The sequence below is a fragment of the Urtica dioica genome, chromosome 9 (assembly GCF_054948205.1).
Source record: "Urtica dioica subsp. dioica isolate 48M chromosome 9, U.dioica_male_clone48M_v1_H2, whole genome shotgun sequence".
NCBI classification, from domain to species: Eukaryota; Viridiplantae; Streptophyta; class Magnoliopsida; order Rosales; family Urticaceae; genus Urtica; species Urtica dioica.
The window spans coordinates 15,501,560-15,515,096 of NC_142764.1; the positions used below are offsets into that span (position 1 = coordinate 15,501,560).

General features: G+C 36.4%; 2 protein-coding genes across 2 annotated transcripts; one reads left to right on the top strand and one right to left on the bottom strand.

The window, feature by feature from the left end:
* Positions 1–3,444: 3,444 nt before the first annotated feature.
* LOC149385251 (myosin heavy chain-like protein) lies at positions 3,445–8,022 on the top strand. The gene is made up of 6 exons (XM_089625379.1): positions 3,445–3,619; positions 4,108–6,506; positions 6,824–6,950; positions 7,193–7,294; positions 7,472–7,550; positions 7,641–8,022. Exons 2-5 carry the CDS (start codon positions 4,192–4,194, stop codon positions 7,532–7,534), a joined length of 2,607 nt encoding a protein of 868 aa, XP_089481505.1. The 5' UTR covers positions 3,445–3,619; positions 4,108–4,191; the 3' UTR covers positions 7,535–7,550; positions 7,641–8,022.
* A 131-nt stretch (positions 8,023–8,153) lies between these two features.
* AAE14 (acyl-activating enzyme 14) lies at positions 8,154–10,781 on the bottom strand. Its single transcript, XM_089625380.1, has 10 exons — positions 10,474–10,781; positions 10,334–10,406; positions 10,086–10,242; positions 9,910–10,008; positions 9,742–9,839; positions 9,449–9,642; positions 9,217–9,344; positions 8,700–9,058; positions 8,397–8,611; positions 8,154–8,294 (listed from the first exon to the last, which is right to left on the bottom strand). Exons 1-10 carry the CDS (start codon positions 10,662–10,664, stop codon positions 8,165–8,167), a joined length of 1,644 nt encoding a protein of 547 aa, XP_089481506.1. The 5' UTR covers positions 10,665–10,781; the 3' UTR covers positions 8,154–8,164.
* Positions 10,782–13,537: the final 2,756 nt, after the last annotated feature.

The following is a 13,537-nucleotide window of genomic DNA, read 5'->3' on the forward strand; positions in this document are numbered from 1 at the left end:
TATGCATAGAGACATTTGTGCAGACATGAGAGAGAGACTTTTCATCCAATAATGTTTGTACCAAATATACTACTTTTTTGAGAATGTAACTACTTCTATATCTGTCTCTGTTATCTAAGATGAAACAAAGTAGGTAAGATTCTGTGCAAGAAAAGGCTGCAAAGTACGATGGAAGTGGTATCTAACATAGATTAGTTGGTGGAATTACCACTTTCAAAATGAAAGTTTGTAAGTTGTGGGTTCAATCTTCATTAGCAATAAAGTTGTCTTAAAAAAAAGGGAAAATATCAACAGTATCCCTCCTGTTTAATAGAAATGCGAGATTTATCCCCTCTATTTTTAGAAATATCAGACATATCCCTCCAGTTTAATATAAATGACATATACATCCCCTAAAAAATGTTATATTACAAATATCACCCTTTTTCGTTTATTTTTTACAAAAAAATAATTTGAACTCCCCAAAATACCTTTAATGAAATAATTTTTTATTTTCTATTCTATATACAAAAAGTTTAAATTAAAAAAAAATTTATAATAAGTTAAGGATTTTTTTTTATAAAGAGAGATTTTGATTTTTTTTAATAAAATAATAAATAAATATTTATTCTGTTAAGGGTATTTTGGGGAGTTCAAATTATTTTTTTGTAAAAAATAAACGAAAATGGTGATATTTGTAATATAACATTTTTGTATGGGAGGTATATGTCATTTATATTAAACTAGAAGGATATGTCTGATATTTCTAGAAATAGATGAGATAAATCTCACATTTCGATTAAACACGAGGGATAGTATTGATATTTTCCCTAAAAAAAAGTAAAATGAAGAAGAAAAAACAAATAGACAACAAATAAAGTCATAATCAACTAAGAGTAACATGGAATCATCACTTTGATGCCAAGACCTTATTTTACTTCTTGTGCTTATGTAACGTCAACGTAGTTTTGGCTTGTTTTGTCGTGACACAATAATGTATAAAAGCTTGTGAATTCTACACAAATATACGGTAAAAAGGAAGTCAAGGATTTTGACCTGTGCCTTTGAAGAATTGTTCAATGGCTAACCAAATGTTCAGTAAGACCTTTTTCCCTCTTTTAATATGAAATTCTTTAGTGAACTCAATCTATTAGTACTATACACACAGACAGCTATAAATTGGATGTCTTGTTTAATGATTGTAAGTTAAACTTTATTGATCATTTCAAATATCGGAAGGGACTGCTAAATAGCTATTTCTGTCTGGTTAATGATTAGCGCGAATTGGCTGTTAAGTTTTAATCCGTTATCCTAAATGCGTTTGGCAAGTAAAGAAAGCCACAAGTACTTTTTGTTTTGTGTCCGTCGCCTAACCTAATTAATGACATTTGAAATCAGGAGCCCTATTTTATATTATTTTAATTTTTAAATATTGCTTTACAAGTAATCAAGCAAGCTGGCAAAACACCAATAACAGTTCAAACTTGGACTTTAACATAACCTTTATACTCTTTTAGTTTTTATATACGCGCATAGATTCGTAAGCTACAATTGTTTTATATTTTTTATAACATTAAAGGCTTATCTGCTAGGGTAATATACACAACACGCATAAATATGAAACATCTTCTAAATGATAATCTAAATATCATGAAAAATCAAAATGATCTCTATCTCTTCTATCTCCTCCTTTCTCTTTTCTCCTTCCTATCTTTCGCTCTCGATCGCTTGTATTCTTTAATGCCTTTGAAGCATATGTCTTATGCGCTCCGAGCGCGCGCTTCTTTTGAAGAGCGCGCGATGGTGAGTTCTGCTTCGTGTGTGAGTTTGGACTCGGACTTTCGGGCCGTTTTGTGCGGACTTTAGCCTTCGCGGGCCTTGATGGGTTTTTTAGTGACCCGGTCCGTTGGACTTTGGAATTCGGAATTGCAAATGAACAATAAATTATTTAAAATTTGCTGGTTTTCGGGTTTTCAGGTTCGGACTCGGACTTTTGGGCCGTTTTGTGCGGATTTTATCATTCGCGGGCCTTTAAGTCGCGTGAAATTTTAATGTTTCGAGTTTTTCGAGAACGAGCGACAACATGGGGCAATCCTATAAATGATCCTAATAATAAACAATGAAATTTGTTGAAACAATTATATATATAATTGAATTTTCGATGTCATTCATGGTGTTACGATGATTAAAAAAATATTATAATAAATCTTTTATATATTTGTTAACTTTATTACGACTCATAAATAATAAATTATTATTAAGCTAACATAGTTTTTGGAAAGAGTGATGATAGGTAAACAACGGATCAACGCGCCCGTTGTTACTTTAATATAAGTGGGACTCACTGACCGGTGGACCCCACCACCTTATTCACATCAGCGGGCATTGGCTCGTTGATGAAAAATATTTTCGTTTTGGAAAAACATAATTAGGCATCTATAGATTAAAAAATGATAGACTAAAATATTAAAAAATTGTTTAAAAGAGAGAGAGAGAGAGAGAGAGAGAGAGAGAGAGAGAGAGAGAGAGAGAGAGAGAGAGAGAGAGAGAGAGAGAGAGAGATTTTAATAATATGTAATAGATGGTTTTAAAAGGGTAGTCAATATCACTTAATGAATAAGGTTACTTAATGACGATTAAACCCATTAAAAGTAATGAAATATGTGAGAAGGAAAAAAGCACGAAGTTATGATTACAGACATGATTGCTTTAAATAAACAAATAAGATCACTATAATATGATTTAATTTGTCAAAAGCAAATGTCACGTACTTACTTTATGAGATTCCATGTCAAGTGAAGCGAAATTAATCTCTGTCCAAAGCAGAAAGCAGTTGTGACATGCATCATTGTATGATTTAGCACTCACACCACTAATTTACAAAGAATAGAACGCGTTAAACGTTTACCAAACACTCTAATAAACTCTAATCCTATGGTGAAGTTTCTTCATCATTCAATTTCAGTTATAAGGAATAACGGACTATGTTTACATTATTTGATTGTGAATAGACCAAGTTGACTTGGACAAAGGAAAAGACCAAATTGACACTTGTCCACTAGAAAAACAAACTTTTGGTGAGGAAATAATAATAGAGTTGAGTCATATTGACCGAAGTGGATAAAGATCCATAATAATTCATGTAAATGGCAAATTGGTAATTAAAATTTTTATTCGACTCACAACAAAGGTTAAGCCCGAAGTGTCCGATAAAAAAATAATAATAATAATAAAAAAACCTGCTCAGATAAAACAAAATCATTGTACGCTTAGATCACGCCACCTAATCAATTTCCCTCGAGAAAAGGAATTTTAACATATCGATTTTATTTTAAAGGCAAAGGCAAAACTCAGATAGAGTGGTATTTTAGTAAATACGAGGACTTTCGGGGGTAAGTTCAACGTAGCTTTACACTCCCGCTCGCCAATTCTTCCTCTTTTATCTTTCTTCACCGCTAGAACTCAGCTTTTCTATTACATTCTCTTCCCCGAAAAACCCTAAAATACAGTCAGAAATCACTGGCGTCTTTAATGGAGCAAGTAAAAACTCGAAAAAGGAATTAACGGTCACCTAGGGATTTCAAGCGTCTTTGGAGTGTTGATTAAATCTCGATTGTTCCGTGGATTCCGAGCCTGACCAGTGAGTGGTTGGTGTTATCATTGCAAAGCAGTTTATTATTATTATTTTATTATCTTCGTTTTTGTTTGCTTGTCTGTTCTTGTTCGTGGAGAGCTTGAGTTGAGCCAGAACCCAGAAGAAATACACGGTTGAAAACTTCATTTTTTTTTATTTGTTTTTTAAATAATTTTTTTTTATTTTGGACTCAGTTTGGTCAGAAATCTTGTATCGACATGGTTTGGTTGCCGAAAAATGCTTGTAGGAAAAAAAATTGGAAATTTATAATTTCTTGCTCTATCGGAGATATTCTGACTAATTTTTGCTTTTGCTTCTTATTACCCATCGAACAAAGACCCTTTCCTATTTGTTTTATTTTAGAATTTTTTTTTACCTCTTTTAATCCAGATGTATTTCTAACCCACATTGGTTGTTCGTTTTAACTATAGAAATAGCTCTTTTATTTTTTCAGGCTTCTAATATATACACTGTTGCTTATTGCCGTGTTGCAGTTTAGCTGGATTTATTCTGTTTCTATGATCTTTCTGCAATGTTTTCTTGAGTTTCGGTTTCTGGGTAGATTCATCCTCTAAGTAATGGCCGTGGAGGGTTTGGAAGTCGGAAATACCAAGGCAAAGTCACTTTGTGATGATTCAATGCAGACTAATGGCTATGTCAATGAGAGCGAGAACTTGGATGTGGACATTCTCGCTGACTTGGATTCCTATATGCAAGACATAGATGATCGGTTGACGATTTTGAGGATGGTGAGCGATTCCCTCACCAGGGGCTTGGTGAACGCGGTCACGCAAGAGGCCGCGGAGAAAATTGCTCAGAAAGAACTCGAATTGGTTGAGTTGAAGGAGATGCTAAATGTCCAGCGTCAAAGTGTGGATGGGAAGGACAATTTTAAGTCACAAAGGGTTCATTCTAGCTTCTCAGAGGCTGTCATGAAGCACGACAGAATGAAAGGGACTCTGGGGAGTCTTAGAAGTGCGAGTAAAGAACAGTTCGTGAGGCTCAGGGAGTTGATTGATTGCGTGAAGGCTTGTAGTTCGGTGAAGATAAGAAGTCCGGATTCAAAAATGCTGGGATTGGGCGGTATTCTACACGATGAGGACTCATCTGAACCACTGGGTGATGTGGATAACACAGTCGATGGCTTTGAAGCCACGATAGAGAGTGTTTTCAAAGGGGTTGAAGAAATAGTTCAATTATCAGAAGCGTTGATGCACGAGTGGAAGCGCGAGCAAGAGTTTCAAGGAGAAATCGAAGAGTTGGTGATGGGGAACTGTATTCGTTGTCTTGAGCAAGAATTTGAAGGAAAGTTATGGGACCGTATTTGTGGTGATAAAGCTATAAACTGGTCCGAAAGGATGAAAGAAATTTCAAGCCTTCGTGAGGAATTAAACTCGATTTCTAAGTCTCTGTGTGTTCCTGAAGCTGGACATTTGATTTCTCATGGGTCCTTGGATAGTGTTGTGTGGATTAATGGTAGTAGTAGTCATTTCCACCGCAACAGTTTGGGAAGTCATGCAGAAAATGGAAAACATGAGCAGTCACAGATTGATAAGCTAGAGCATTCGGATCCTAACTACTTGGGCCACTTGACTCGTGATGAGTTGGTGTTACATTACAATAATGAGATTACAAGGATGAAGAGGAATCACGAGTCGAAAGTGCAAGATATGACCGAAGAATATTTTAGCCTTAAAAGAGAGTATTTGAAAGAAAAAGGGTCTTCTTTGCTTTTGAAGAAGGATAAAGAGATCATGACACTGCGGAGAAGAATCCCAGAGGTCATTTCGAAATTGGATGATATCCTCGTTGAAACTGAGAAAATACCTGCTTTGTTTAACGACGCGGAGGGTCTTAGCAGTTTGAAGGACAGACTCGAAGCTCTCCTTGCAGAAAATCGTCAACTCAGAGATTTTATTTCAGATAAGAAGAAGGAAGTGAAATGCCTTGCAACGCAAGTTTCCGATGCTTCGGATAAAATGTCACACCACTCTTTGTCTGAGACAAAGTTGTTGAACATGGTCAGGAATCTTAAATCTTCCATAGAAGATCTGCGTATCGAGGCTTTGATATATTCAGACATATCTACTTGTCTTCTCAGGGAAATGACTGGTCAAATCCAATGTAGTCTTGAAAATTCCCATGCCGAGTATAATGAAATGCAACAACGTTATGAAAGTGTTATCAAAGCTTCTCATGATACTCAACTGGCTAGCAAATGCGGGGTTGGCGATTCAGATATGCTTTCCATCCTCACGCAAGACCTTTTAGAGGTTATATATAGAGAAGCTTGGCAAGAAGCCAAGAATGAGCACAATGTGTTGACCAATAAATACTTGGGTGAAACTGAAGCTCGTGTTTCTCTTCAGAAGGAGGCTTTGGAAAATAAGAGAGTTTTGGAAACAGAGTTGGCAGAAAAAGAAAGATTGAAGCAAGAAATACACGGTCTTGCCGAAGAAAAGCAGAGGTTGGCACAAGATTCAGCGGCTGTGATCCAAAGTGAGAAAGAACGGGTTCGATTAGCTTCTGAAGAAATCGAAAACTTAAAGATTCAGCAACGGAAATTGCTTTCCAAAACCACTCGACAGTCGGAAGATATGAAGTGCGAATTGGCGGCGGCCATGGAAGAAGTCGAGCTGTATAAACTGAACTTAGGCAAGATGAACGAAAAGCTTGAACAAGCCGTTCAAGAGCTCAAGGAAGTTGATGAAGAGAGAAGGAAACACCTAGCTGTTTCCCTGGAGAAAGAGAAAGCATTAGCTTTACGGGACGCTAGTGAAAGGGAGGTCAGAAAGCAAATGGAGTCGATGATCGTTCTTGTCCAAGGAGTATCTAGAGCAACTACTGATTTTGAAAATCGAGTAACAAACAGCATCTCGAAAAACTGTTTGAGGTACTTTCTACACCAGTTTCTTTTCAATAGGAATTTCTTCATTTTAGATTTTTTTTTTAATTTATTTATTTAATTTTCACGTTTCAGTTTAATGAAGTAGACTATTGGGTTCATGGTCTAGAGATATATTTCCAATTCCTATGGTCAAACTTGGCATGTTCAGTTGTCAATGATTTACCCTTTATTGCTATAAAATATTTAATATTTTGTTATTTTACCAGAATTTTTTCTATGGCAGGACCTATATTTATATATGGAAAATTCTGGTTTCATTTTCTATAGTTCGGAATTAATAGTGAACTGTGGCTTTCTTCCAGGGTGAAAAATCTCAAATCTCAGTCACATTTTCTCATCCAAAGGGCTGACATACTCAAGAGAACTGGCGCGCTTTACAAGCGGAGATTTGATAAAAAATCTAATGACCTTCAGAAGGCAGAAACAGAAGTACGTAAATTCAACTTCGTTTGACTGTGTTTATAAGATTTTTTTTTCTTTCTTGTTTATAATCAACACACCACATTTTTTTCCCTTACTATCAAATTTTTGTATTCTTGAGGTTTATCATCTCCCTTGTTTATAAAATGTACATGATATCATCGTCTGGCATTGTAACTCCCCCGGCTTTGCCGATTTTAATAATAATAAAAAATATGATGTATATGGTGGTCCTTTTCCTTTGTTCTCAGGTTGACCTTTTGGGCGATGAAGTGGACACTCTCTTAAGCCTTCTCGAAAAGATATACCTTGCGCTTGATCATTACTCACCAGTATTGCAACATTATCCTGGAGTAAGTACTAAGTTTATATTCATCGTCATAGGCTTTGCGTACTGTTATGACATTTATAAGACCTGGGATACGGACCCTGATCTTTTGTCAAGCACTGTCAGACCTCTTTTTGAAGACCCTACATCGTTTAGCAGTATATACAAGTGTTATAATCCAATCTTGCGTTTTTGTATCCAGATCACCGATACCTTGAAGCTGGTCAAACGAGAATTGAATGGAATCTCAACTAGATCAGGCTGATTTGCGGAGTCAACTGGTATCTTCTTTTGAAAACTGTTGCACCAGGTTTCACTATTTTTTTTTGTCATTCCTGCTTATCCCTTTTTCTATCTTTCTTTATTTCCAGGTGGATAGCAGTTAAGTTTTTCACTTCACCTGGGTGGTGATTCAAACTTTGATAAAGAAAAGTACTTGCACAGAGCCAAAGGAAACATATAAGATTATGCAGTGTTTTATGTAGTCCCTAAAGAAAAAGAAAGCTAAGGAAACTTGGATGTCTTAGTATTTTTTTTTTTTTTGCTTTTAATATTAGTTTTTTGGGTTTAGAAGTATTTATCTTTTGTTGAAAAAAAAAATAGGCAGATGGTAAGGGATAAGCCTATCCTTGTCTCCAGTGATCCATTAGTTAACTTTAGTCCTTTTTTGTTCATAGAGTTATGCGTTGTAAATGTATTTAGCTCAGATAGGAATTCAGTTTCTTACAGAATCATCTTCGAGCATGAATCTAATTATTTAGTGTTGCACGTTTTAATTTCCATGTAAAAAAAAATTTCATTTAGATTTAGCTTGTTAACTGTATCCTCGTCGCTCTCGGATTATGGTAAGCCAAGGAAATGCGTAAAAGTATAGGAAAAAAAAAACTTAATGGAATCAGAGATTGCTATGTAAAGATTGTACTCGAGACTCTACTGCTTTTTGAACTTGTTGCCTAATAATTTTCCCTGTCGACGTCACTGGAAATGACTTCTTCCACAACAAAAATTTCTTCGGTATTTTAAACCTGAAAATAAGATTAGAAAACAGAAAAAACAAGGTTCAAGATAACATACTCGGAACACAAAATGTACGTAACTCCAAAGAAACGAGTCTCTAAGAGAAATACCGGGCTAAATTATTTTCTTTACAATAACGTTGCAAGATGTCTTGAGACAAAAGCTTCTCTTGCTCTGCACTCGAGTCCTCAGAACTTCTATCTAACCATTGCCAATCGGTTCTCAATTGAACACAAGCCACGACCTTCTCCGTCAATCGAGCGTCGGGAATTCCCATGGCAACGATCCCGAGAATCCCGGGATGCTGCGATACAATTGCCTCTATCTGTGTAAAATACAAGCCAGTCATAAAAATATCTAAAAACATAGGATGCCTCAGATTCTTTTTTTTTTATTATTATTATTATTCTTACTTCTTCTGGGTAAATATTCTCGCCCCCGCTCTTGATCCGACCGTTTGTTCTTCCAAGGAGCCAAAGATTACCAGAGTCGTCGAACGAGCCAATGTCGCCTGTGTCGAGCCAGTGCTGGTCCATGAGATCCGACGGGTTTTGTTCCCAATAGCCAAGCATGACATGTGGGCCCCTAGTCAAAATCTTCCCGACATTAGAAGAGCCGTCTTTTCGGATCTTCAGGTCCACATGAGGAGCGGGCTTCCCGACACAGAAACCCGACTGTTCGAGATTCGATACGGGCTTTGGTCTGACTGAGCTTTTGAGTGACGGGTCGTAAATGGTCATGAAGGTGAGCGAAGAGCAGGCCTCAGTCATTCCTAGCACAAAGGTAGAGCTATCAGTAAATTCACTTTGCTTGAAGCCTGTGTTAACGGTGATCGTAAAATGACTTGAAAACTCATTATTCAAAGTCGATTTCTGTTAAAATTAAAAAAATAGATATAACATGTTTATCTATCTTTAGAGAGAAACCAACCGTAGGCTGAGACAAGCTTAGCTCTGGGGAAGAGTTTCTTCGCTTCTTCGATTAGCTCATTCGACAACCCTCCTCCTCCATTAAGTATCTTATTCACACTCTCAATCCTCTTCCAACTTTCTCTTCCTCTGAAATACACCCCCAACAAAGAAAAAAAATGTTTTAGTAGTGAATTTGCTAAAGAGCAACTGTCTCGCGATTTTCAAGTCCGCAAGAAATTTTTGACTTTTACCTTGATGAAGAAATCAAGTCGGCCATCATTGTAGGGACGGTGATCAGAGAAGTCACGCGGTGTTGTTGCATGGCCTCAATGGCTGCTTTGGCCTCAAACTTGGGTATCAAGACATTGAAACCTCCGATCAATAGCATGGAAATTGCCGATGACAAACCGCCGATATGACATAACGGTGCTGTGTGTAGATATACCTGTTGTAAGTGATCAAAGGAACAGATCAAACATTTCTAAAAGCCTATGATCCTAATTCTATGCCAAGGAAAGTGGACTAATTAATCGGTTTAACATACATCATCCTCGCTGTAACCGACGATGGCGATTTTAGCAAGTGACTGAATGGTCAGAGCTGAATGGCTTATTGTTACTCCCTTTGGCCTTCCAGTTGTTCCTAATCAATTAGATAATCACAAATAATCCTAAACTAAAAATAAAAAGTCCTTTTTAAAGTATTACCAAACCTGAAGTGAAGCATATAAGAACCTTGCCCTCCGGGGCCCACGAGTAATCCGACGAGAAACCTTCCATGTAACGCTTTCTGATCGATTCGGTTGTTAGTGCTATAGGGAAAAAGTGTTAGCCTCTTGAAAACAAAGAGAGGTTTTTCCATGAGAAGAAGAAGAAGATGAGGACATACAATTATCCGTTGTAGGCGAGGAATCCATAGAAACACGCCACGTCAGAGAAGGCAATTCGTCAGCTCGGAGCTCGGAGAACCAAATACCACAGCTTTCATCGGTCACAAGCATCGCCGGCCTCACAGTCTCCATCGCAAATTGTGCCTCTTCAAAGCTCTGTCATGATACAATTCATTGTAATTGAAATGAAAACCCTAGGTGATGATGAACAGTTATATGATAAGAGATGCTTAGTGGATTCGCTAACCCATCGGTAATTCAAAGGTGCGACTATTCCTCCGATGAACGCTATTGCCAATATCCATTCCAAATACAGGTCACTGCCAAAGAAATGAATACGAAATTAAAATTTGTTTATACTATTTGTTGATTTGTGAACCAGTGTACCTGTTGAAGGCGGCGACGGCGATGACGTCGCCGGAGCCGAGACCGAGATTGATCAAGCCGCGCGCCAGGGACAGCACTGAGTCGACGAACTCGCGGCCGGACTTGCAGCGGTATCCGGCGGAGGTGACCGGAGAATTTCGCCGGAGGCGGGTGAGGCACTGGCAGATGTGGGGGTGGGTGTAATTAGGCATTGGTTTCGGGGGCAATTTGGGGAATGAGATGGTGGAAGAACAAGCGTTTACGATTTTGTGCTGATAAATATATATATATATTAGCGGGAATCGACTGTTCCTTCTGTTTGGAGTTTGGAGGGATTTTTAAAGGTGGCGATTCGCTCCAACGTTATCTATTCTAGATAGCATGACTAAACTTTAAAAAACAATACAAGCGGGCAAGTTAGTTATTATTATCCTTTTTTTTTAAGTGCTTTACATTCGTAGACAAAAGTTTTTGTTGTAAAATTCAAAACTTTAAAAAACAATACAAGCGGGCAAGTTAGTCATTGATATTAAAATAGATTTGGTTTTTGATGGATTCACCTTGCTTGCATTTGAGAGAAGATGGATCCATAATAACAGAGAAAATATTGGTAAAAATATTTAGTGTTTTAATTTGGATATACTTCGCTATTTATTCTTTTTTTTTTCGTCGGTGAAAATACTTAATATTTAGTTTTGGTTCTACCATTACTTTATTTTTATTTATTATTTAATGATGAAAAAAATTAAATCCTCAAAAAAGTTTCTCAAACAAACATATATATATATATATATATATATATATATATATATATATACATATTCACAAACAAAAAGACACACATATATAAATATAAACTTCTCATTCTCCAAACCAAGGTTCGAAACGTTGTTTTCGACGCCGTTTCGAGCTTCTTATCTATGAAAAATAGATAAACCAACCGGAAAACCGAATAAAAAACGACAGAATTTTGAAAAACGATGATGACATTCGACGAAAAATCGACGACATTCGATAAAATTGACAAAAAATGAAAAATGACGACGAAATGAAAAAAATGCTCTTTGTCGGCCGTTATCGCTCTGTCGTCAATTTTTTCCAAAATTCGCCGAAATTTAAAACACTGGTTCGTGCAAGTGTGTTTGGACCAGTGTTTTAAACCGATCTGGCCGCCGACTCCAAATGTCAGCTGACGACCTCGTCTCCCAGCGCCGGAGACCCCCATAACCGAGAACTTCCTCACCATCGGTGTCCCCGTCTGCATATCCAAATCCTGTCCGACCAATTTGTCACCGAGCTTCTAGGCTCTGCGAAGCCCTCGACGCTGCCGACCCTAATGTCGCCAGAGATCCCCTGCCAATAATCACTAACACATATCCAACAGCTTTAGAGAACTCCTCAACCACGATTGGATTCTCTGACCGGCGGCTCTCGAACCTCGCCTCGCACATGCCGGAATAACTGATCGAGTCCCACGTCGACAGTGCTCTATTTTTGTTTTGTTTTTCTTTTACTTTTGGTTTCATTTGTTTTTTTATTTCTGATTTTTATTAAATTTTTTTTATTTTTGTTTACCTTTTTATTATTAAATATAATTGTTTAAAAACACAACTCATTCACAAGATTGCGACACATGTACTTCCGTCAAGACTAATGATCAAAGTAGTAACGGTGGAACCAAAACTAAACATTAGTTATTTTCGCCGACGAAAAAAAGAATAGGTAGCAAAGTGTATCTAACCTAAAACATTATGTAGACTTGCCGCCATTTCCTCATAATAATATTTCTCTTCATTGGCAGGCGAAATCTTATGTTTATCAAAACAAGATTTCTCTATGTAAACACATTAGCGTCACATATCATTGTGAGAGGAGGCATTGATTTTCCATCTCTTACGTATATTGCCTACAATTCCATTTCATATAATCATCTGTCAACAAAAATGATTCTTACATAGCGTCAAATAACTCCTAATGAGTTATATTTTTTTATAATACATGAGCTTCAAAATGCGTCATTACCACATTCTTACATTTTACTTTTTTTCACTCAAACACGATTAGATAATATATATATATATATATATATATATATATATATATATATATATATATATATGTTGATGTCGAATTCGACTCCTCAATAATCATGATCTATATCTAATGTTTATGATATTATTTTATTTGTATTTATGTGGATTTCAAGAATTCGTGGAATAAAAATTAAATTAAACGTATTTTCTAGAAATAATGACAAATTAAAAGCTTGTTAAATAAGAAGAAAGTTAAATTGAAAGTAAAGATTGTTGGAAATTGTAATCGTTTGAATGAAATTAAAAGCCTTTGGGTGGTTGGCTGTTTGTGGTTATTATATATTGTTATTAATATTTGATAATATGTTATGTAACCAAGTTGGTACCTTGGTTCATTTTTCAAACGGTTTTGTATTGTAACCTATCCCATTAAAGTCTTTTAATTAGATTGAATGTGCATTATGTCATGAATGTTCATTAAGTCATGAACGTTTTTTTTTTCTCATTCCTCTAAGCCTATAAAAGGTTGGGTTGTGATCTCACTCGGAGAAAAAAGAAGGAAAAGAAGCCAAAATAATAGTTGAGAGGCATAAATGAGCCAAGTACATGGCTGAAAAGCTATAACAATCATGCACATAAATATCTCTTATTCAATTTTATTGGCGGTGACCGTGGTAGTATTATGACATGCATTCAAGTTCGCTGGAGTTGAACAAGTTGGTGCTTTGTTCATCTCGTACATCGTTGTATCATGGGAGGTAGTTGCTCATTTTATTCCAGCACCCGGTGGGAGAGTAATAACACTTTAAGGAACACTACTACAAAAACAGCTTTTAGAAGCGACGCATGTTTTTAGAAGCGACGTGTCGCTTCTCGGTCAATGCCTAAGCGCGATCTTTTAAAATTGAAAATTTTGAGATTGGAAGCGACATGTCGCTTTTAGAAAATGTTCCCACTTTTTTTTTTTTTTTTGCAATTATTTTACGAAAATTTAAGCGGGTAAATATTTTCCTTTTTTAATTGTGACTTAATTTTTAGAATTTTTTGTAGTA